Source organism: Scyliorhinus canicula, chromosome 20, assembly GCF_902713615.1.
Source record: "Scyliorhinus canicula chromosome 20, sScyCan1.1, whole genome shotgun sequence".
NCBI lineage: Eukaryota > Metazoa > Chordata > Chondrichthyes > Carcharhiniformes > Scyliorhinidae > Scyliorhinus > Scyliorhinus canicula.
The window spans coordinates 25,904,312-25,927,544 of record NC_052165.1 but is presented as its reverse complement, the minus strand read 5'-3'; the positions used below and the strand labels follow the sequence as shown (position 1 = coordinate 25,927,544).

Below are 23,233 nucleotides of genomic sequence, written 5' to 3'. Positions count from 1 at the left end.
TTGCAGATGCATCTGTCCATGACAGTATTGGTGGGATTAACTACCGCACAGTCCTCATGGATGGATTCAGAACAGATCTAGCAACTCAAGATGGGCATCCACTGTGGGCCACCAGAATTGTACTCCGACACAGTCTGTAACCTCATGGCCTAGCGATCCACCCTGGTTCAGTGGAGAGTGCCAGAGGGCATGCCAGGAGCAGCACCAGACATACTGAAAAATTAGGTGTCAACCTGGAGAAGCGACAACACAGGATGATTTGCATGCCAAACAATACATGCAGCAAGTGATGGACAGAGCTAACCAATCCTACAATCAACGGATCAGACCTAAGCTCTACATTTCTGCCACATTCAGTCATGAATGGTGGTGGACAATTAAACAAGCGAGGCGGCTCCATAAATATCCCCATCCTGAATGATGGAGGAGCCCAGCACATCAGACCAAAAGACAAGGCTGAAACATTTGCAGTAATCTTCAGCCAGAAATTACGAGTGGAGGATCCATCTCCGTCTCATCTAGAGGTCTCCAGCATCGCCGATTCCAGTCTTCAACCAATTTGATTCACCCCACGTGCTATGAAGAAACTGCTGAAGGCTCTGGATACTGAAAAGGTTATGGGCCATGACAATATTCCGCCAACACTACTGAAGACTTGAGTTCCAGAACTAGCTGTGCCCCAGCCAATCAGTTCCGGGACAGCTACAACACTAGCATATACCCGACAGTATGGAAAATTGACCAGGTATGTCCTGTACAGCAAAAGCAGGACAAGCCCAACATGGCCAATTACCGCCCTATCAGTCTACTCTCGAACATCGGTAAAGTGATGGAAGGTGTCATCAACAGTGCTATCAAGCGGCACATAAATCGCAATAACCTCAACTGACGCTTAGTCTGGTTTCCGCCAGGATCACTCAACTCCTGCCCTCATTACAGTCTTCAAACATAAACAAAAGAGCTGAACTCCAGAGGTAAGCTGAGAACGTCTGCCCTTAACATCAAGGCAGCATTTGATCAAGTATGATGTCAAGGAGCCCGAGCAAGACTGAAGTCAATGGGGATCGGAGAAACTCTCTAATGGTTGGAGTTCTACTAAGCACAAAGAAAGATGGTTCTGGTTGTTGGAGGTCCATCATCTTAGTCCCGGTGCATCACTACAGTTCCTTGGGGTACATCAGCTGTGATCTTTCTTCCAACATAAGGTCAGATGTGGAGATATTCGCTGATGATTGCATTGTGATGATTGCACAATATTCTGCATTATTCTCAACTTCTCAGACACTGAAGCAGCCTACTTGCAAATGCACCAAGACCTGGACAATATCCAGGCTTGGGCTGACATTTGCACCACACAAGTGCCAGGCAATGATCATCTCCAATAAGAGAAACTTAAACCATCACGCCATGACATTCAGTGGCATTACAATCACGGAACCCCCACTATCATCTTCCTGGCGATACCATTGATCAGAAACTGAACTCAACTAGTCGTGTAGATACTGTGGTTATGAGAAAAGGTTAGAGGCTAGGAATCCTACTTCGAGTAACTCACCTGCTGACTCCTCAAAGCCTGTCCTCCATCTACAATGCACAAGTGAGGAGTGTGATGGAATATTCCCCACCTGCCTGGATGAGTGCAGCTCCAACAACACTCGAGAAGCTCGACACCATCCAGGACAAAGTAGCTAGTTTGATTGCACACCTTCCACAAACATTCACACCCTCCACCACTGATGCAAAGTAGCAGCAGTGTGAACCAAAGATGCACTGCAGGAACTCACCAAGCTGACTTGGAAATATATCGCGGTTCCTTCACTAGGTCAAAATCCTGGAACGAACTCCCCAGTAGCACAGGGGATGTACCTACACCACATGAACTGCAGCTCACCACCACCTTCCAAGAGCAATTAGGGATGGCCAAGCCAGCAAAGCCCACATACTGTAAAAATGAATTTAAAAGATAAAAATTCTTGCACCTCTCTGATTTCTTTGCAAGTTTGTTTCTCTTCATCCCTTCCACTAGTTTGTGGTTTGTATTCTACATCGATCAATGTTATTGCAGCTTTTTCATTCCTTTCTTCTAGCCAGAGAGATTCAGTCCTTGATCCCTCTGGATTATCTCTCTCCAGTACTGTAATACCATATTTAATCAATACTGTACGGCCCCCTTTTAATTCTTTCCTAAACATCTTGTACCCAGAAATATTTAATGCCCAGTCCTTCTTTGAGCCAGGTCTCTATTATGGAAATATCATAATTATTTGACAACTTGTGCCTGTAGTAACCAATCTTTAAACCGTACTCTGTACATTTACATACATGCACATGAACCCCGATTTGGACTTTTTTACTTTTCCCACTTACTCTGACCCCATCTAATGACTTATCAAACTCTCTAAGTATTCCATTTGTTGTGATTCTACTCTCTGGTGCACCCTCCTGGTCAGTTAATACTTCTTTACTTGCACTGCCAATTTTTCTCCTCTCCACTCTGAATTTGCCCTCAGGTTCCCATCCCCTCCCAATCTAGATCAAACTCTCCCCAACAGAACTAGCAAACCATCCTTCGAGGGTCCCCGTTCTGATAAGGTATAACCCATCCTTTTTGAACCGGTCCCACCTATCAAGAACCAGTCCCAATGCCTCAAATCAAAAGCTAATGATCAAAATGGGCAGCATGGTGGCACAGTGGTTAACATTGTGGCCTCACAGGGACCCTGGTTCGATTCTGGCCTTGGCTGACTGCCTGCATGGAGTTTGTGCATTCTACCCGTGTCAGCGTGGGTTTATTCCGGGTGGCCCGGTTTCCTCCCACAATGCAAAGATGCGCAGGTTAGGTGGATTGGCCATGCTAAATTGCCCCTTAGTGTCCAAGGATATGCAGGTTAGGGTACAGGAAGGGGCAACATGGTGGCGCAGTGGATACCACTGCTGCTTCATGGCGCCAAGGTCCCAGGTTCCATCCCGGCCCGACGTCACTTGCGTGTGGAGTTTGCACATTCTCCCCATGTCTGTGTGGGTCTCACCCCCACAACCTAAAATATGTGCAGGGTAGGTGGATTGGCCATGTTAAGTTGCCCCTTAATTGGTAAAAGAATTTGGATAGTCTAAATTTATTTTAAAAAGGTTAGGGTACAGGATGACGGATATAGAGCGGTGTGGATCAGTGCAGACTCATTGGGCCGAATGGCATCCTTCTGCCTGTAGGGATTCTATGCAAAGAAACTGAATACACCAGTAACAATACAAGTACACATCTGAGCCCCTATTTTTGCATCAGCATTGCTTATTTTACGAGTTTTGACACCAACCATCCAAGATAAAATAACATCGTTGATCAGAATCCCAATTATCACCTTAAACATTCTTGACCGCCGCATACAGTGACAACCATGTGTTTTCACATCTTTCAGTTTTACCTGTCTGAATCATTTGTGGGATGTAGTCTATTTCCCATCCCCAGTTAGCCCTGAGAAGTGATGAGGTATATTCACAGCGCTGCTAAGGAGGGAGTTCCAGGATTTTGACCAAATGAAAGAACTGTGATATATTTCCAAGTTGAGATGGTGTGCAATTTGAGGGAAATGTGCAGCTTATAATATTCCCACGTGTTGCCCTTATCCTTCAAGGGCTTGGAAGGTATTCTTGAAGGAGAATTGGCTGGTTGCTGTATCATTATCATAGAATCCCTTACAGTGCAGAAGGAGGCCATTTGGCCAATCGAGTTTGCACCGATCCTCTGAAAGAGCCCCGTAACCCCAGCTAACTGTTAGACACTAAGGGGCAATTTATCATGGGTCAATCCACCTAACCTGCACATCTTCAGACTATGGGAGGAAACCAGAGCACTTGGAGGAAACCCACGCAGACATGGGGACCACATGCAAACTCCCCGTAGGCAGTCACCCAATGTCAGAATTGAACCCAGGCCCTGCTGCGCTACTGTGCCACTGGAGTGCATCTTGTAGCTGGCATACAATGTTGCCACTTTGTGTCAGTGTTGTAAATGTTTAGGGTGGTGGATAGAGTGCTGAGCAATTGTTTTGTTTTGTCTTGGATGGTGTTGATCTTTTCCAGTGTGTTTATCCAGGTTAGTTGATAATATTCCTGATGTGGAGATGCCGGTGTTGGACTGGGGTGAGCACAGTAAGAAGTCTTACAACATCAGGTTAAAGTCCAACAGGTTTGTTTCAAACACGAGCTTTCGGAGTGCAGCTCCTTCCTCAGGTGAATGGAGAGGTATGTTCCAGAAACATTTATATAGACAAAGTCAGAGATGCTGGACAGTGCTTGGAATGCAAGCATTTGCAGGTAATCAAATCATTACAGATCCAAGGAGAGGGATAATCACAGGTTAAAGAGGTGTGAATTGTCTCAAGCCAGAACAGTTGGTAGGATTTTGCAAGTCCAGGCCAGATGGGGGTGGATGTAATGCGACATGAATCCAAGATCCCGGTTGAGGCCGCACTCATGCGTGTGAAATTTAGCTATAAGTTTTTGCTCGGCAATTCTGCGTTGTCGCGTGTCCTGAAAACCGCCTTGGAGAACGCTTACCCGGGTTGAGGAAGATTCACCCGAGGAAGCAGTGTTCCGAAAGCTAGTGTTTGAAACAAACATGTTGGACTTTAACCTGGTGTTGTAAGACTTCTTACTGTGCTCACCCCAGTCCAACACCGGCATCTCCACATCATAATTATCTGATGAATCAGAAATGGTGCTTTACATTGTGCAATCAGCAGAAAACATTTCCACTTCTGACTTTATAATGGAGGGAAGGCCATTGATGAAATAGCTGACAATGGCAGAGCCTACAATTTATTCTGAGTAATCTTGCTCTTGCATGAGTTATTATAGTAAGAAGTCTTACAACACCTTCAACTCATGTTGCATTACATTCACTCCCCACCATTTGACCTGGGCATTGGAGGGCATATTCACCATTTGATCAGGTGGGAGGATTTTTGCGCCATTTTGATAAGGGCATGAGGCCCCGAGGACGTGTATGTGCCATGTTGATAAGGACGCACAGCGGGAGCGTGCGTCCGCCATGTTGATGAGGGAGCGCAGCGGGCAGGCGCGTCCGCCATGTTGATGAGGGAGCGCAGCGGAACCATTTTGGTGAGGGAGTGAAGCCGGTGGCGCCAAAAGTGAAGGCAACTGCGGGAGCGGGCGGCGCGGCTCGGTTTCGCCCCGTGTCACCGAGGAAACCGGCCTTGGCGGCGAGGAGAAGTGGGGTCCCTTCCCCCAAGGTCCAGCAAGGGGGGAGCGGTGAGCCGGGCCGGACTGGGCGAGGGCGGGGAGGCCGCTGCGGCCTAGTGCCTCCAGCCGGTGCCGTGCCGGCCAGAAACCGCGGGCCCGGGTCTGATTCCGGAAGCGGCGCCGCTCTAACAATATGTTCAAAAGAATGGCGGAATTCGGTCCTGACTCGGGAGGGAGAGTGAAGGTAAAAACGTCTTTACAGGTTTGCAAGCAACGCGATCTGCCCCTTCTGCGGCCAGGAAACATAAGAAAGTTTTACTGTTTCTAGAATATATTCATAGTCACCATAAGAGTTGCTGCTGACGCTCTGAGGCGGCATCTTAAAAACTGTGACAGAGCGGTGACTCCTTTTGTTGGAAATCAGACAGCATTCCAAATGTACCTTTATCGATAATTCATGTTGCATGGACTAAATGATCTCCGTCCTTGGCGGGAAATATACGGTGAACATGGATAGATATCAGTTCCTGAGCACAGGTGATATCTGCTTTGTCCTTCAGTCTCACGTGGAAAGCTAAAGGGGCAGTCGAAGAAGAGGTGGGAATACTCACCAGGTGCAAACTAGCTTGAGATTGATGATGAGTAAAATATTCGGAATGATCACTATCGTGGAAAAAGGGTGCCAAAAGAATCATAAACTTGTCCCCTCTCCCCCCCCCCCCCCCCCCCCCATGTCTCCATATCCTTCTGCTTCCCTGTGCTAAGTTTCATCTGTCATTTCTCTAACAACTGATAACATTTGTTAAGATCATATTGAGAGTTATCTGGTACTGCCTGCAAAGTTTGACAATTGGATGTTTTTTGGATCGAATTTTTGCAGAATGAGACCGGATTAAAGGCTCTTCAAAAAAAGAAATTATTTCATGGAAAGTGAGTTGTTGCCCATCCCTAATTGCCATTGAGAAGGTGATGACGGTGAGCTGCCTTCTTGAACTGCTGCTGTCTGTGTGGTTTAGGAACTTCCATTGTATAGGAACTTCCGAGTAATTAAAGAAATATTCATGAGAATGCGTGCCAACAGATGGCCCTGGACTTGATTGCTGACATACCGGGATTCTAAAAGAGATAGCTGCAGAGATATGGGATGCACTGGCTGTGATCTTTCAATATTTGCCAAATTCAGGAAATGTCCCAGTGAATCAGACGATAGCAAATATGGCACTGCAAGAGAAAACTAGAAAGTATAGGCCAGTTTTCCTGACATCAAGAAAATGCTGCAACATTATTGAGGAAGTGGTAACAGCATTTAGAAAACCAGAATACCGTAAATGATGGCATATAAGTTAGCGCGATGTTTAAGATGACCTCATTTTTGGGCACCCCTCTTTCCCCCCCCCCCCCCCCCCCCCCCAAACAAATTATGTTTTTGCATATACTCAGCAAGCCTACCCTTTTCAGCTATGACATGCTATACTTACATTATTAGTCAATCTAAATTTTTCACCCCACAATTGGATGTTTTACCTAATGGTATCTTATAATGAGGTGCAAAGGATCAAGCAGGCAATGTTGACTTTGTTTCAAAGATGTAAATGAGTTTAAGATGCTCCCACTCTGCATTTGGTGACGGTGACACTTTAAAATGACGACTATCCAAACCAATGCCGGGAGTTCACTTTTACACCCGGTGTATAAGTTTCCTCCTGTTTTTGGAAGAATTTTGTTTTGAGACTTCAGTGGTTGGCTTGACGTCTATGGTATAATTAGGCAGCATCAACAAGGTTTTGACCACAGCAATGTACTTGACTCTGGCCTAGCAAATCAGACTGTTAGAGAACACACTGTGGATGTACCTACACCACATAGACTGCAGTGGTTCACAAAGACAACCCACCACTACTCAAGGCAATTAGGGATGAGTAATAAATGCTGGCCTTGTCAGCAACACCAACATCCCAAGAACAAATGCAAAAAAGATGCTGTACAAAAGGATGTTGCACACAGTAAAGGCTAATCGGGTTGATGGCAATGTAATGGGATGGATAGTGGATTCAATAAAGGACAGGATAGACATAGAATTTATAGTGCCTAAAAAGGCTATTCAAACCCCTCACATTCCACGTGATCAGCCTGGACGGGGGGCTAAACCCCCCCACACCCTGCCGACTAGTCTTCGCCCTTTTTTGGCCAACCTCGAGCCTGCGCCCTTCGCTTCCCCGAGCGCCCCCACAGGGAGCAGCCGTCCCCGACCCTCAATTGGTACCCCGAAATTGATACCTCCTCTGTCAGCAAAGCAGCTTTCTCCCTCCCCCAACAGCCCCACGACCCAAAACCCCCCGCCAAGCACCAGCTGAGCACTTGCTCCCTCCCCCCCCCCCCCCCCCCCCCCCCCCCCCACTACGCTCCCGAGAGTCTGCTGACCCTGGCAGCTCCCGTCCCTGGTGCCGATCAATCTGTCGTCTCATTGTCCGGACCCCTCTCCCCACATGAATAAACCAATTAAAGTACCTCTCCAGCCCTAGTGAGTAAATAGTAATACAAAGCGAAAAATAAACTAACGTTGCCCCATGAGGAGACACTTGTTGAACCAAGGCTCCAACTTCCCGAAAAATCCCAAGTACAGGGTCCCCTCCCCCCTCCGTATCTCAACTTTGCCCAAAACACTGCACCCTCCAGCCACCACCACAGCCCTTACACGCACCCAACATTGTATACAATCTTATATTAGAAATGGTACCGTGTTACCCAGCCCCACCGCGGCATTCCACCAAAGCTTAACTGTCCTTTAATTCGAGTCCAGCTTTTCTTGTTTGACGAATAACCATGCCTCGTCCGGCGTCTCAAAATAGTGATGCCGTTCCTTGGACGTGACCCATGGCCTCGTTGGGTGTAGCATCCCAAATTTCACCCCCTTGCTGAAGAGGGTCGCCTTCACCCGGTTGAATCCAGCACTCCTCTTGGCCAGCTCTGCACCCAGGTCCTGGTAGATGCGTATCACGCTGTTCTCCCACCTGCTACATTCTTTTTTTGCCCACCGCAAGACAAGTTCCTTGTCTGAGAAACGATGAAATCTCACCACCATGGCCCTCGGCAGCTCATTCGTCTTGGGTTTCCTTGCAAGGGCTCTGTACGCCCTGTCCAGCTCCAGGGGACGAGGGAATACCCCTGTCCCTATCAGCGTCTCCAGCATCTTGGACACAAATGCTCCAGCATCCGACCCCTCCACACCTTCGGGGAGGCCCACAATTCTCAAGTTCTTCCTCCTGGACCTGTTTTCTAGGTCCTGCAGCGCCTCCTGCCACTTCTTGTGGAGGTCATCCTGCGCCTCCACCTTAAGGGCCAATACGACCAACTCGTCCTCATGGTCGGATAGCTTTTTCTCCATCTCCTTAATCGCTTTCCCTTGTGTCGCCTGAGTTGCGATCATTTGGTCTATTGATGCCTTCATCGGGGCCAGCATGTCCTTTTTAAGATCAGCAAAGCAGCCCCTAAGGAACTCCTGTTGCTCCTGTGCCCACTGCGCTCATGCATCCCGGTCCATACCGGCTGCCATGCCGAGCCTCGGCGCCCGCTCCGCACGATTCTGTCTGTTGGGACTTAAACACTTCACCTGGCCACTCCTGGTCCAGCTATCCATACAACAGAGAGGGAATCCTTTTGGCAGTGTTCACTTCACTAATCCTGAAAAAGGACCGGGAGTCTGTTCCAGACGGGAGCTGCTGAATGCGCGACCTACTCCATGGCCACCACCGGAAGTCTCGTCACCGCTTCTTCAATGGCCTTGGTGAGATCTTTTCACAGTTGTTCCTTCTGCTGCTGGAATTCAGCTTTAATAAAGGCCCTCAAGTCAGTTAGAAGCCTTTAAGCTTGCCCTTTCCCCGTCTGCATGCTGGAAGAGGCTTTTCTCTTTGCTGCAGCTGCAGCCAAATCTATCACTGTTTCTGCCAGTTCTGGTAACCAAGAGACATACCATTCCTGGGGGAAAGTACTCCTCCAACATTCACGTACATCTTTTCATCAAAATTCCACCCCATATCGATTTTAAAAAAGAGCTCTTTTCTGTAAACTTGGACAGGAGCTGCCTTGTGTGTGACCACTTACTCTATGGTCCACACCGGAAGTCCCAAATTTGGGAATTAACTTAGTGCACATTTTGTGTTGTGAAATAAAAAAAATTTTTTTTTTTTTTTTTAAAGAGTATCCAGTTATTTTTTTCTTCTAATTAAGGGGCAAACTAGCGTGGCCAATCCATCTAACCTGCACATTTTTGGGTTGTGGGGGTGAAATTCACGCAGACACGAGGGAATGTGCAAACTCCACACGGACAGTGACCCAGGGCCGGGATTCGAACTCGAGTCCTCAGCGCAGTAGGCAGCAGTGCTAACCACTGTGACATGTGCCACCCTTGTTGTGAAATTTTAAGATTTCTCCTTTCTATTAATCAAACTTCTTTAGTTATGGCTCTGTGTCATGCACCAATCTCTGCCAATAAGTCCTCCCAGTTATTTGCCAGTGTTTTGAAAAGGTGAATGAGAATTTTATGAGTTGGTCTGTTTTTATTTGTACAGTCATTTGGTGCTGGGCCAAAATAATCATAGACATTTACAGCACAGAAGGAAGCCATTCGGCCCATCATGTCTGTACCAGGAAAGCTTCAGTCCCTGGCCAATATCGGAGAGGCCAATGTCGGGGAGGGGGTGGTGTAGTGTTATTGTCACTGGACTAGTAACCCAGAAACCCAGAGTAATGCTATGGGGACCCAGGTTAAAATCCTACCATTGCAGATAGTGAAATTTGAATCAAATAAAGATCTGGAATTAAACGTCTAATGTTGACCATGAAACCATTGTCAATTGTCGTAAAAACCCAACTGGTTCACTAATGTTCTTTACGGAAGAAAATCTGTCCTCCTTACCTGGTCTGGCCGACATGTGACTCTAGGCCAGGGGTGGGCAAACTTTTCCGTGCAAGGGCCACATTCAGAAATTCACAATTTTAAAGGGCCGCATAGTATATTAAGTAAAATAATTACTTCACCCGGTTATGATTCTGGGCGCCTCATATAGAACACAGAACAGGCCCTTCGGCCCTCGATGTTGTGCCGAACAATGATCACCCTACTCAAGTCAACGTATCCACCCTATACCAGTAAGTAACCCAACAACCCCCCCCCCCCCCCCCCCCCCCCCATTAACCTTAAAAAAAAACATTTAAAAAAAAACATTTTTTTTTATATGACTTGGTGGGCCGCACAAAGACCTTTGGCGGCCCGCGGGCCGTAGTTTGCCCACCCCTGCTCTAGACCCAGCAATGTGGTCGACTCTTAAAGGGATGGGCAATAAATACAGGCACAGCCTGCGATGCCCACATCCCATGAACAGATTTAATTAATTAATTAACCTAGGCCAAGGTGGTGATAGTGATGAATCCCAACCATTTAACTTGTTCTGGTTGAAGTTCTTGAACCCACACAGTACAGATGGATGGCATGCAGCCTGACCCTTGCTCGGGTCATAGTTCCATAAGTGTCTTCAACATGTTGTTCATTGTCCAGTCTGAGGGCAGCATGGTGGCCAATTGGTTAGCACTGATGCCTCACAGCGCTGAGGACCCAGGTTCGATCCCAGCCCTGGATCACTGTCCGTGTGGAGCTTGCACATTCTCCCCGTGTCTGCGTGGGTCTCACCCTCACAACCCAAAAGATGTGCAGAGTAGGTGGATTGGGCCTTAATTGGAAAGAAAATAATAATTGGGTACTCTAAAATTTTTTTTAAAAGTGTCCAGTCTGGAATCAAGCCAGGATAAAGTTGAGTTTTGGGCAAAAGATAAACTAATACATACAATACAATATGTATTCTTCTAGAGTGCTTTTAGAAGGAATATCAGGAATAGGAGCTGGAGTGGGCCATTTGTTCCTGTTCAGCCATTCTGTGAAATGATGGCTAATAATCTACTCCAGCTCCATATTCCTGCTCTATCTCCATATCCCTCAATTCTTTTGGCAATCACAGATCTGATTTCCAGGACGATGTTGAATTATTGCCGTTCAGGTGAGTGTTGTAAATTGATGCAGTTTTGCATCTGTGGTTTACTAACGCTTGATTTTGAGCACTGTATTGTAATTACCCGCTGATGGGAGTTATTTTTGAGTTAAGTTCCAGTTTATTAACTCTCAACAAGAAAGGCTGCTTTAGTGATTGATGGTTGACTACTTTTAATTTGTTCCTTTCCATGGTTTGCTGCAACTTGGTACTGAAACATATAATTTTTATTTTCTTGCATTCTTTCCTGTACTTTTCAAGAGCTCAACGTTCCCTAAAGTTCATAAAACATTGAGAAACTAAAACATATTTTCTTAATATTCTTACTTCTATAGGGTGTCACAATTGTTAAACCGATAGTCTTTGGAAATGTTGCTCGTTATTTTGGAAAGAAACGAGAGGAAGATGGACACACTCATCAGTGGACGGTTTATGTAAAACCATACAGGAATGAAGTGAGTTCTGCTATTAGTCCTTGGTATTTATATTAGAAATCCAGTAACGATAGTGGCGGCATGATGGCACAGTGATTAGCACTGCTGCCTCATAGCGCCAGGGACCCGGGTTCAATTCTGGCCTTGGGTGACTGTGTGGAGTTTGCACTTTCTCCATGTGTGTGCAGGGGTTTCCTTCGGATGCTCCAGTTTCCTCACAGTCCAAAGATGTGCCAATTAGGTGGGGTTATGGGGTACAGCAGTGGTGCGGACCTAGTTAGGGTGTTCTTTCAGTGGGTCGATGCAAACTCAACAGGCCAAATGGCTTCCTTCTGTACTGTAGGGGTTGTGTGATTCAACCTTAACCGTGGCTGGAAGACAATGCAAAGCATAACCTATAAATCGGTCTATTGGGCCTTTTTTCAGCCCATTGGAAGGAGGAAAGTAGAGTATATAAATTCTTGTCGAGTCTAATACGAATTACATCAGATGAGCTTTCTATTAAAGTTCTTGATTTTATATTGGTTAAGCAAATGAAGCTCTGAGCTTCTAGAAGTGGCTATGTTGTTTAAAATTGATGTCTCGGCTTAATAAAAGTAGCCAAGCCTGGGTCTTCCGAGCTTAAAACCGAGTCGCTGGGTTATATGGATCAAGGAAGCATTGGTTTGCTGCCTGCTCATTGTGTCAACCGTTGCTCAGTGGTAGCATTCTCACAGCTGAATTATAAGATAATGGATTCAAGTTTCACCCTAGTGAGTGTCTGTAATGCCCACCTTCACACTACTTTAATACTTTTTTTTTAACTGTAAGAGACCAGCCTGATGAGCACTAATTATTTCTTTCTGTGCAGGACATGTCCGCATATGTGAAGAAAATTCAGTTCAAGCTGCATGAAAGCTATGGAAACCCTCTGAGAGGCAAGTGTTTTAAAAAAGATACTTAAGAAAATTTACTAAAACATCTTTGGCTGAATTGTAAAGTCAAAAATGAAATGCTGGAAATATACAGGTTTATCAGCAACTAAAAAGACAGGTTAATATTTCTATTGAAAATTTGTTGCTAGAACTAGAATTGTGGTTACTATGATCTGTATGATCATCTGGACTAATCAGCACCCTGTGTTTGCTGTTGGCAATATTATCAAGCTTTTCCATGATCAGAACTTGGATGGAATGCATGCTATATCTATGGTTAACCTGAGCCGCTCATAGATTATTCTAATCCAGTGGTTTCAAAAATCTTTAACAATAATGCGAAAGTCTCAAATGAAAGATAAGGGGCGCAAATGCGGAGAATCGTAAAGGCTGCCGTGGGACAGGCCGTGACCCACGGCAGCCTTCACGCACACTTCCGGGGCCGATTCTCCCCCCCCGGCGGGGCTAGGAGCGCGGCCCCGTGTGTCACGGCGGCTGACGCGGCCGATGACGTCAACCGCGCATGCGCAGGTTGGACAACGCCAATCCGCGCATGCGCAGTTTGCGTCTTTTCCCTCAGCCGCCCCGCAAGACGTGGCGGCTTGATCTTGCGGGGCGGCGTAGGGAAAAGAGTGCGGCCGTTACGGACGCACAGCCCGCGATCGGCGGGCACTGATCGTGGGTCTATGCCCCCCCTTGGCACGGCCGTGGTACCGCCATGCCAATCGGGCCCCCAGATGCCCCAAACAGGCATCTGGCGCCCGTTTCACGCCGGCAGCGAGCAGGTGTGTTTCCTGCCGTGTTGAAACGGGCGTGAAGGCCCAGCCGCTCGGCCTCGGAGAATCGCCGCTCGCCGTAAAGAGCGGTGATTCGTGGCGTGGGTCGGGCATTTGGAGGGGGGGGGGAGGAGAGAATAGCGGGAGGGCGTGAAAAATGTCGCGAGGCCCTCCCGCTATTCTCCCACCCGGCGTGGGGGGCAGAGAACCGCGCCCAAGAATTCTGTAACGTCAAAGGAATTATACATTAAACTTTAAGAAATTTTAAAAAATGTATTTTCTGGTTATGTATAGTGTCTAATGAGCTATAAAAATACAATTGAATCATAAATTTGGTGCACATCAGCACTTGGCTTTTTTTTGAGGATTAGATTCCTTTTTACGTAATGGATAAACTTGGCTGACACCTTACAATTTGACTGTAAAGGAAATATCGCAAACAACATTTCTGACCACTTCATTACTCCTACATCTAGCGAGTTATTTGTGGGGGTGAGGGGTTTGATGATTATCATACTGGACTAACCCACTGGGTGTCGATCCCGCCATGGGTAGAAACTTGGAGTCAGCAGATCTGGTCTGCCAGCTAGCATGAGGTACAGGTATAATTTAACATTCAACTGGCTCAACAATGATCCAGCCAACATGTGATTTCAGTCCCTCTTCATATGGTTGACTTTTCATAATCTCAGGCAATTAGAGATGGGCATTAAATACCGCCTGGTGTCATCTGCATCTGCAGAACACTTTTTAAAAAAATTACAAACTTTCAATGAATTTGTGGAGATGAAAGTATATTCCTCTTGTAGCTATCCTGCTCTGTATGTTGAATACTTAATCGTGTAGGTTTCTGTAAAACATAAAATCATAAAGTTGATTTATCTTTCTTTCTCCCTTCTCTAGTTGTTACAAAGCCACCATATGAAATCACTGAAACTGGATGGGGTGAATTTGAAATTATTATCAAAATTTTCTTCATAGATCCAAATGAAAGACCGGTAAGAAACTGGAAAATATCTAATTTAAATTTAATAAAAATTCTGGTAGCAATGAATATAATTTATAGAGACTGTATCCTAAGTACAGCAACATGCCTTTTTTGTGAATTAAATCTCTCTCTTTCCCCATTGTCACTCACAAACAGTCTCAGCCAGAGCCCTTATTTTGATTCGCTTCCCTGACAGCAGGAAGAGGCAGAGCAAAGGCGAGGTATCTTCCTATAGGATGATAGCAGTCATTGTGGGATTGAGAACTGAGGAGAGGTCAGGGCTTTGGTGAAAATTCAGTCCATTTTCTCCCAAAGTTGTGTTCTATCTGTCGTTTAAGGTGTGGACTATTTTTCCACCCTGTAACTTCAGCTGAAACCGCTGAAACAGGAATGTGCGAATAAAGCCATTGAAATTCTCCCCCAATGATTGAATGTTCCATACAAGGTGAAGATTTTCAAGTACGTCTATTTAACTCGGTGCTTTCACAGTTTTAAAATGCAGAATGTGGGTTACAACAACCCAGGAGGATCTGTCTGATGTACTGTAAAATCAGTTCATTAATCTACACCTGAACATAAAGGCTTAAACGTTTTTACTGTGTGTATCAACTCCTCAGTGACATCTCATTTGTTGATTTGTATTGCATTGTTCAATGTAACTCACTGTGCTCTTTCTGTTTAACAGGTGACTCTCTATCACTTACTGAAGCTGTTTCAGTCTGATAGTAATGTAATGTTGGGGAAAAAGACAGTGGTCTCTGAATTTTATGATGAAATGGTAAGCACAAGAAGGAGGTCTTGCAGGGTCACTAAATTTAAAGATTATTCACCAATTTATTCAAATTGGAGGGTTGCAGTGGTAGTTTTCAAACTTTTTTATAAGGGGAGAGCTCCCTGTAAATATTGCACATTCCTTGGGAGCCCTCCTAATTTTGTCAGAATGCAAAAGTTGATGACCTTGTGAGTTTGAAAGATTTTACACTTTAACATAACTCAGAAGAATAGAACAAAATCTTTCAGAAAAATAAATATTTTTAGGTGACAGAAAAGTAACAGCAATACCTTCAGTTTACAACTGCAAAATCCAGATAATCTGATTTAAAATTTATTGCATGTCGACTTTTGGATCTAGATTTTCCAAGATCCCACTGCAATGATGCAACAGCTGTTGACAACATCTCGGCAATTGACACTTGGAGCCTACAAACATGAAACTGAGTGTAAGGTTCTGTTAAATTATTTGTATAGTTAAATGATATGAAAATGCAATGATGTAATCTGGATCATATTTAGGAATTACAATGTTTCCTCAAGTATAAATCAAGTATGACAGAAGGAAGACTTGCATTTTTATCTCCAGAACCTCTTGATATTCTAAAGTGCTTCATAGTCAAAGTGTCACTGTTGTAATGTGCTGCCTAAATATCAAATACTGTAAGTTCAAAGTTCTCTTTGCAAACAGAGCTGTCTGCATAAAATAGTTGTAAATAATTGACATTATGAAGTAGGTGTGACACAGATGAACATATCCAAATTATTTTAAATGAGGAAAACCAGTAATGTGACCAGTTTAATACAGAATGGTTACGGGGTAAAAGGAGGTAATTTGTCCCATCCTCTCTGCACCGGCTCCCTAATGACTTAGTGCCATTCACCTGCCTTTTCCCCTGCATATTGTATAATAATAATAATAATCTTTATTGTCACAAGTAGGCTTACATTAACACTGTAATTAAGTTACTGAAAATCCACTAGTTGTCACATTCCAGCCCCTGTTTGGGTACACAGAGGGAGAATTCAGAATGTCCAAGTTACCTAGCAGCACGTCTTTCGGGACTTGTGGGAGGAAACCGGAGCACCCGGAGGAAACCCACGCAGACACGGGGAGAATGTGCAGTCTCCGCACAGAGTGCAAGCCGGGAATCTAACTTGGGACTCTGGAACTGTGAAACAACAATGCTAACTACTGTGCTATCATGCCGCCCTTGTTTCTATTTAAATAATGCCTCGATTGAAACTGCCATGATTAAATCTGCTTTCCCACACTTCCGACAGGGACAAGAATCTCTCCCTCAATGCCAGCAAAACTAAAGAGCTGGTCATTGACTTCAGGAAGAAAAGTACTGTACACACCCCTGTCAGCATCAACGGGGCCGAGGTGGAGATAGTGCACATCTCCAAAAATCTGTCCTGGTCCACCCACGTCGATGCTACCACCAAGAAAGCACGAGCGCCTGTACTTCCTCAGGAAACTAAGGAAATTTGGCATGTCCACATTAACCCGTACCAACTTTTACAGATGCACTATAGAAAGCAACCTATCTGGCTACATCACAGCCTAGTATGGCAACTGCTCGGCCCAGGTCCGCAAGAAACTTCAGAGAGTCGTGAATACCGCCCAGTCCACCACACGAACCTGCCTCCCATCCATTGACTCCATCTACACCTCCTGCTGCCTGGGGAAAGCGGGCAGCATAATCAAAGACCCCTCCCACCAGGCTTACTCACTCTTCCAACTTCTTCCATCGGGCAGGAGATACAGAAGTCTGAGAACATGCACAAACAGACTCAAAAACAGCTTCTTCCCCCTCTTATTAGACTCCTAAGCGACCCTCTTGTGGACTGACCTCATGAACACTACACCCTATATGCTTCATCCGATGCCGGGCTTATGTAGTTACATTGTATACCCGGTGTTGCCCTATTATGTATTTTCTTTTATTCCCTTTTCTTCCCATGTACTTAATGATCTGTTGAGCTACTCGCAGAAAAATACTTTTCACTGTACCTCGGTACATGTGACAATAAACAAATCCAATCCAGACCCAAACCACTTGTGTGAGAAAGCTTTTTCTCAAATCACGTTTGCTTCTTTTGCAAATCATTTTAAATCTGTGCCTTCTCATTCTTGATCCTTTATGATCGGGAACAGTTTATTCCCGTCTACCCTGTCCAGCCCCCTCATAATTTTGAACATCTCTATCAAATCTCTTCTGAGCTACTTTCTCTCCAAGGAGAACAGTCCCAACTTCTCCAATCTATCGTCATAACCAAAGTTTCTCATTCAGGAATCATTCTTGTAAATCTCTTCTGCACTCTCTACAATACATTCACATTCCTCCTTTAGTATGCCACCCAGAACTGTACACAATATTCCAGCTGAGGTCTAACTAGTGTCATCTTTGAGTTCAGCATAGCCTCCTTGCTCTTGTACTTTGTTTGTGCCCTTATTAATAAGGCCCAGAATACTGTATGCTTTATTATCTACTCTGTCTACTTGTCCTGCCACCTTCAATGACCTGTGCACGTATATTCCCAGGTCCCACTGTTCCTGCACCCATTGAAGAATTTTATCCTTTATTTAGGATTGTCTCTCCATGTTCTTTATTTTACCTAAAAAAAATTTCCCCAATTGAGGGGCAATTTAGCGTGGTCAATCCACCTACCTTGCACATTTTTGGATTGTGGGGGTGAAACCCACACCGACATGGGGAGAATGTGCAAACTCGACATAGACAGTGACCCACGGCCGGGATCGAACCCGGGTCCTCAGTGTTGTGAGGCAGCAGTACTAACCACTGTGCCACCGTGCTGCCCCTCCATGTTCTTTATATCAAAATGCGTCACCTCACACTTCTCTGCATTGAACTCTATCTACCAGCTATCTACCCACTCCACCAATTTGTCTATATTCTTTTGAAGTTCTGCACTGCCCTCTTCACAGATTACATTACTTCATCCACAAACTTTGAAATTGTCCTCTGCGCACCAAGATCATTAATACATAACAAGAAAAGCAAGGTTCCCAATACTGACTCCCTGGGGGACACCACTGCATACCTTCCTACAATCTGAAACATATCCTTTGACCATTACTCTACTTCCTATTATTCGGCCACGTTGGTATTGTCCTTTTATTCAATTAACGATAACCTTTCTCAAGTCTGTTGTGTGGCACTGTATCGAATGCCTTCTGAAAGTCCAAGTGCATCTCGCCAACGGCATTCCCCTCATTAACCCTTTTTGTTGCCTCAAAGAAACTAGTAAGTTAGTGAAACACAATTTCCTGTTTAGAAATCCATTCTGGCTCTTCCTAATCATATAATAATATAATTTGAAGTGCAAAAGAGGCCATTTGGCCTATCGAGTCTTCACCGGCCCTTGGAAAGAGAACCCCACCTAAGTCCACCCCTCTATCCTATCCCTGTCACCCAGTAACCCCACCTGACCTTTTTGGACACTTAAGGGCAATTTATCATAGTCAATCCACCTAACCTGCACGTCTTTGGACTGTGGGAGGAAACCCACGCAGAAATGGGGAGAATGTGAGGACTCCACACATATTTTCCATGTGACTACTAATTCTATCCCAAATAATTGTTTCGAGAAGCTTGGTGTGGGTTCATTTTTACTGTACAAAATTTTCCTGAACACATTTTAGGAACTTTTGCTCCCCTCGGCTCTTTACCCAACCATTGCCCAGTGTACATTCGGGTAATTAAAGTCCCCCATTAAAACCATTCTATAATGTTTGCATTTCTCTGTAATTTCCCTCAAATTTGATCTTCTACATCCTTCTCGCTAGTTTGCTGTCTATAGACTACACCGAGCAATGCAATTGCACCATTTTTTTTTTTTAGCTATAGCCAAATTGTTTCTGTCGGAACTCTCTGGGACATCCTCTTTCTCCAGCACTACTTAACCAATACCACCACCCCTCCCCAATTGGCATGGCCAATTCACCTAACCTGCACAGTCTTTGGACTGTTGGGGGAAACCGGAGCACCCGGAGGGAACCCACGCAGACATGGGGAGAACGTGCAGACTCTACACAGACAGTGACCCAGCGGGGAATCAAACCTGGACCCTGGCGCTGTGAAGCCACAGTGCTATCCACTTGTGCTACCGTGCTGTCCAGTCTTACCCTTTCTTGAGCCAGGTCTCTGTTATCATTGCAACATAGTATTTCCACAATGACTTCTGTGCCAGTAATCCCCCCAATTTTATTTACTATACTTGCTGTATTCAAATGCTTGCATAGTAACCCTGATTTACTTCTTACCACCCACCTATGTACATTTTATTGGCTAGCAGTGCAGGAGCACCCATAGCATAAATACAACATTAAACATTAAAATACAACATTACAACATTTCCAGCTCAGAAGTGTATTATTAAGGCTTTTACTTCGGTGAAGTACAGGAAGTGCTACACTGTCAGAGACTCCGCCTTTTAAATCAGACATTGATTTGAAGCCCTCAGTGTCTTTCCAGATGGATTTTAAGTTCTTGACGCGTTATCTGAAGAAGAGGAATGAATTGTCTTGGGAGTGCTATCATGTTCAGTCCAAATTTACTAGAATGATTTACAGCACAGAAGGAGGCCGTTTCACTCCTGGTGTCCATGACAGCCGAAAAAGAATCCCACCTTCCAGCTCTTAGTTTGTAATACCAACTAAATTAATTAACTGGTCATTTAACCTAGTTGCTGTTTTCAGTGCCTTGCTGTGCAAACATTGGCTGTTGTGGTTGCCTACATAAATGTAATTCATTAATTTTCTGAAAAGTGCTCATCGTGTATAGAGCTTATATCCTCCTGTGATAATAGTTTACAGAAGTAGTGCCAGCCCCTCACCATTTTAGCCCTTCAAGTATGAACCTAGACACAATGTACAGCAGGTTAATTAGTTGTACAAATTACGCCACAGCCAAGCTCAATCCCGTTCACAACCCAAGTCCATATAGTGGGATAGGAATTGGATGTGAAAATTGCCCCATAATTGAAGAAAAAAGAATTGGGTATTCTAATTTTTTTTTTAAATTCCAATTAAAGGGCAATTTAGCATGGCCAATCCACTTACCCTGCATATCTTTGGGATGTGGGGTGAGACCCACGCAGACACAGGGAGAATGTGCAAACTCCACAAGGACAGCGACCCGAGGCCGGGTTCGAATCTGGGTCCTCGGCACTGAGAGGCAGCAGTGCTAACCACTGTGCCGCCCCTAATGTTGACTATTTTTAATATAATTACACTCATAATCTGTGGAAAACTTTATATTTTCTCCATCTTTTATTCTCCCTCCCTGTCCTTTTTTTTGTTAGCTATGCTTTTTTAAAGCTTCTCAGTGTAAGGGTACTATGATTAGAACGTTTATCCATTTTGTTCACCCAGCATTGATGCCAAGCACGTCCTAACTGAGTACAGCACAGGCCAGCTGGAGAGTAAAGCTTGTGCTAATCTGGGCCAATAATCTATCTTAACCATACTCCCCCTGAGCAACATTTAACTTGAGAATCATTAAAACCTGGTGTATGCTTCAGTATATCTATGTAAAATATACTAATTATCCATTTTTGGCTTCATTTGAAACTGAATGATTTAATTTTAAAAAGCTCTTAGTTTTTCGTGACTAGAATTCCAAGTATAAAAACAATCCATAATTCACCCCAAAATTCAAACATATTGAAGAAGAGCTTTAAAGTACAGAATAAACAGTTACATCGACAATTTTGTGACTATTTAAATAACTGTCAGCAATTCTGTACAAAAATGTTACTTATACGTCTTATGGTAAAGCTATTGTGTTTTTGTTGTTTTAGTCGCAGAGCTGGAGGTGAAAACCAGGGAAAAACTGGAAGCTGCCAAGAAGAAGACCAGCTTTGAAATTGCAGAGTTTAAAGAAAGATTAAAAGCAAGCCGTGAAGCCATCAACTATTTAAAGAGTGAAATTAAAAAGATTGAAGATGATGATCAGGGAAAGGAAACTTGAAAAATACTCATTAAATTAACTAGAAATCCTTACAAGAAGAATTTAACGCCATTTGCTGAGGACAAAAGCAAAAGTTTGCATTACCTGCTCAATGCCTTGAGGTCAAATTATTCAATCAAATTATACTTTGGAGAACCCAGAGCTAATTTTTTTTTAGTTTTGAAAATAACTTGTTTACATTTAACTTGAGCACCCCATCTTGAACAAGCCAACTGGTGATCCAAACAGTATTGTCCAACAAAGAAAAAAAGGGAAAGGATGTGGCTGTTTTGTATGTGGACTTTCTGTGTATGCGTTTTTATGTTTTATATTTAAGGTATTTGTTAAAGTTGATTTTAAAGCATATGTCTAAATAAATCAATTTTTCTTTAAACGTGCAGAATCATCTTGGGAAAGAATTGCGACTACATTTTATGCATTATATCATTCTGTGGTATGCTTACATCTTTCTGTGAGCTGTATAGTTTTGTAAATAAGGTAATGTAAAGCTGCAGAGCAGTTCAGCTTTATTTTCAATACAGTGTTGTCAAAAGAACGTGCTAGGTTATTTTGGTATTTAATGTGCACCTTCTGTGTACCTCCATCGACCAGATTTTTAAAAAACAAACCCAACTCTCCCCTGCCTAGTAGCACAGTTCCAAAGACTTTGTTCAGATTCTTCAAATGGAAGCACTTGACAAGCTGTAAAGCTGGCCTGATAATCATCTGATTGTTGGAGAAAATTTGATTTTGAATCAGAATTAATGCTGTTGACAGGCCACACAATGCCAATTTGGTTTGTGACAGAGAAAATGAATTTCTTGCAGTTGGATTCAAATCATTCTGGATGAATAGACCAAAGGAGGGTGGCTTACACGCCAGTGGAATCTGAAAGCAACATGAAAAAAAGTGCCATGGCACTAAAGTGACATTGGATGTTGCGATGCATTAAACGGTCAATATTGAACTGGAAGAGTGTGGTCATCCCACCACTTTATAAATCATTGGCATGAGCACACTTTGAATACTGTGTATAATTCTGATTGCCAAACTGCAAAATTGCATTGCAGGTACAGAAACCACCATCATGAGGAGTAATTATGTAAATTTGACATGCTCTTGCAGGAAAAGAGGTGAGCGATGATTGGATTACTGATTTTTTTTAGTATTTTGAAGAGTCTAATGCGGGGTCATGAGAAATAATTTCACCTTGAAAATGAAAATCGCTTATTGTCACGAGCCTGTCCACAATAGTAATAGCAGAGGCCATGGCCTTGAATTAAATGGGCTGAATTCAAAACTAATTTTGAGCAAGTGGTTATTCAGTGGAAGGGGGGATGGTGGAAACTATTAATTCAAATGTATTTCAAAGTAACTATTTGGGAGGCAGTATGAGAGTAATTTAGGACATGATGAATGTGTAACAATGCTTGAGAGGAATAAGTAGCTTTTTTAATTTTTAGTTCCCAAAGCTTTCCGTCACTGATTTTCCCTGTATCAGGTGTGGTCTGTTGTACCCTAACTGATAGAGATTGATATCTGTGATTAGTCACCAGAAAGGTAGTAGGTGGAATTGACCAGCTTGTCCCTGGTTTTCACTTCGAGCTCTGCAACTAAAAAAAACACAGTAAGCTTTGCCATAAAAAGCACAATTTCTAAGCATAAACCTATCAAATTTAGATATTTTGCATATTTCACTTTTGTACAGAATTGCTGAGTTATTTAAATAATCACAATCGTCAGTATAATCTTCATCTACATGGCCTCTACCCTCTCAATTCCTCAGAGTGCAATATTTCCTTCTCATACTAACCCTTTTACAGATACTTATGCCCATCCCTGTACAACTGAGTGGCTTGCTTGGGCCATTTGAGAGATAATAAGAATCAATATGTGTGCCAGGCAGAGTAGGAATGGTAGTTTTCCTTCCCGAAAGGACATTGGTATCCTAATGATACTTGAATTGAACCAGATGGGTTTTCATGACAAACTTGACAGTTTTACAGCCATCATTCGCTAGTTTTTTTGTTATTTTATTTTTTTATTTAAATTCTTCAGTTGCCAAAAAAATGAAAAACTTGTATTTATCTAGCTCCTTTCAGGCCTTCAGGACATCCCAAAGCCCATAA

General features: G+C 43.9%; 1 protein-coding gene across 3 annotated transcripts; it reads left to right on the top strand.

Moving 5' to 3' along the window:
- Positions 1–5,073: 5,073 nt before the first annotated feature.
- Positions 5,074–21,502, top strand: yeats4 (YEATS domain containing 4). 3 transcript variants are annotated; one of them, XM_038780097.1, is made up of 7 exons: positions 5,074–5,121; positions 11,579–11,698; positions 12,528–12,594; positions 14,271–14,365; positions 15,041–15,133; positions 15,488–15,575; positions 20,956–21,502. In XM_038780097.1, the coding sequence occupies exons 1-7, from the start codon at positions 5,089–5,091 to the stop codon at positions 21,123–21,125; spliced, it is 666 nt and encodes a 221-aa protein (XP_038636025.1). In that variant the 5' UTR covers positions 5,074–5,088; the 3' UTR covers positions 21,126–21,502. The 3 variants fall into 3 exon arrangements, with proteins under 3 accessions (XP_038636025.1, XP_038636024.1, XP_038636023.1); XM_038780096.1 differs by lacking the exon at positions 5,074–5,121 and adding an exon at positions 5,128–5,446; XM_038780095.1 differs by lacking the exon at positions 5,074–5,121 and adding an exon at positions 5,128–5,464.
- The last annotated feature ends 1,731 nt before the right edge of the window (positions 21,503–23,233 follow it).

Bases quoted from the DNA above. Each gene is read 5' to 3' on its own strand.
- yeats4 (XM_038780095.1), top strand. From the start codon at position 5,396: ATGTTCAAAAGAATGGCGGAATTCGGTCCTGACTCGGGAGGGAGAGTG. The intron at 11,699-12,527 runs GTGAGTTCTGCT...CTTTCTGTGCAG, and splicing joins TAAAACCATACAGGAATGAA to GACATGTCCGCATATGTGAA. The intron at 14,366-15,040 runs GTAAGAAACTGG...TCTGTTTAACAG, and splicing joins TAGATCCAAATGAAAGACCG to GTGACTCTCTATCACTTACT.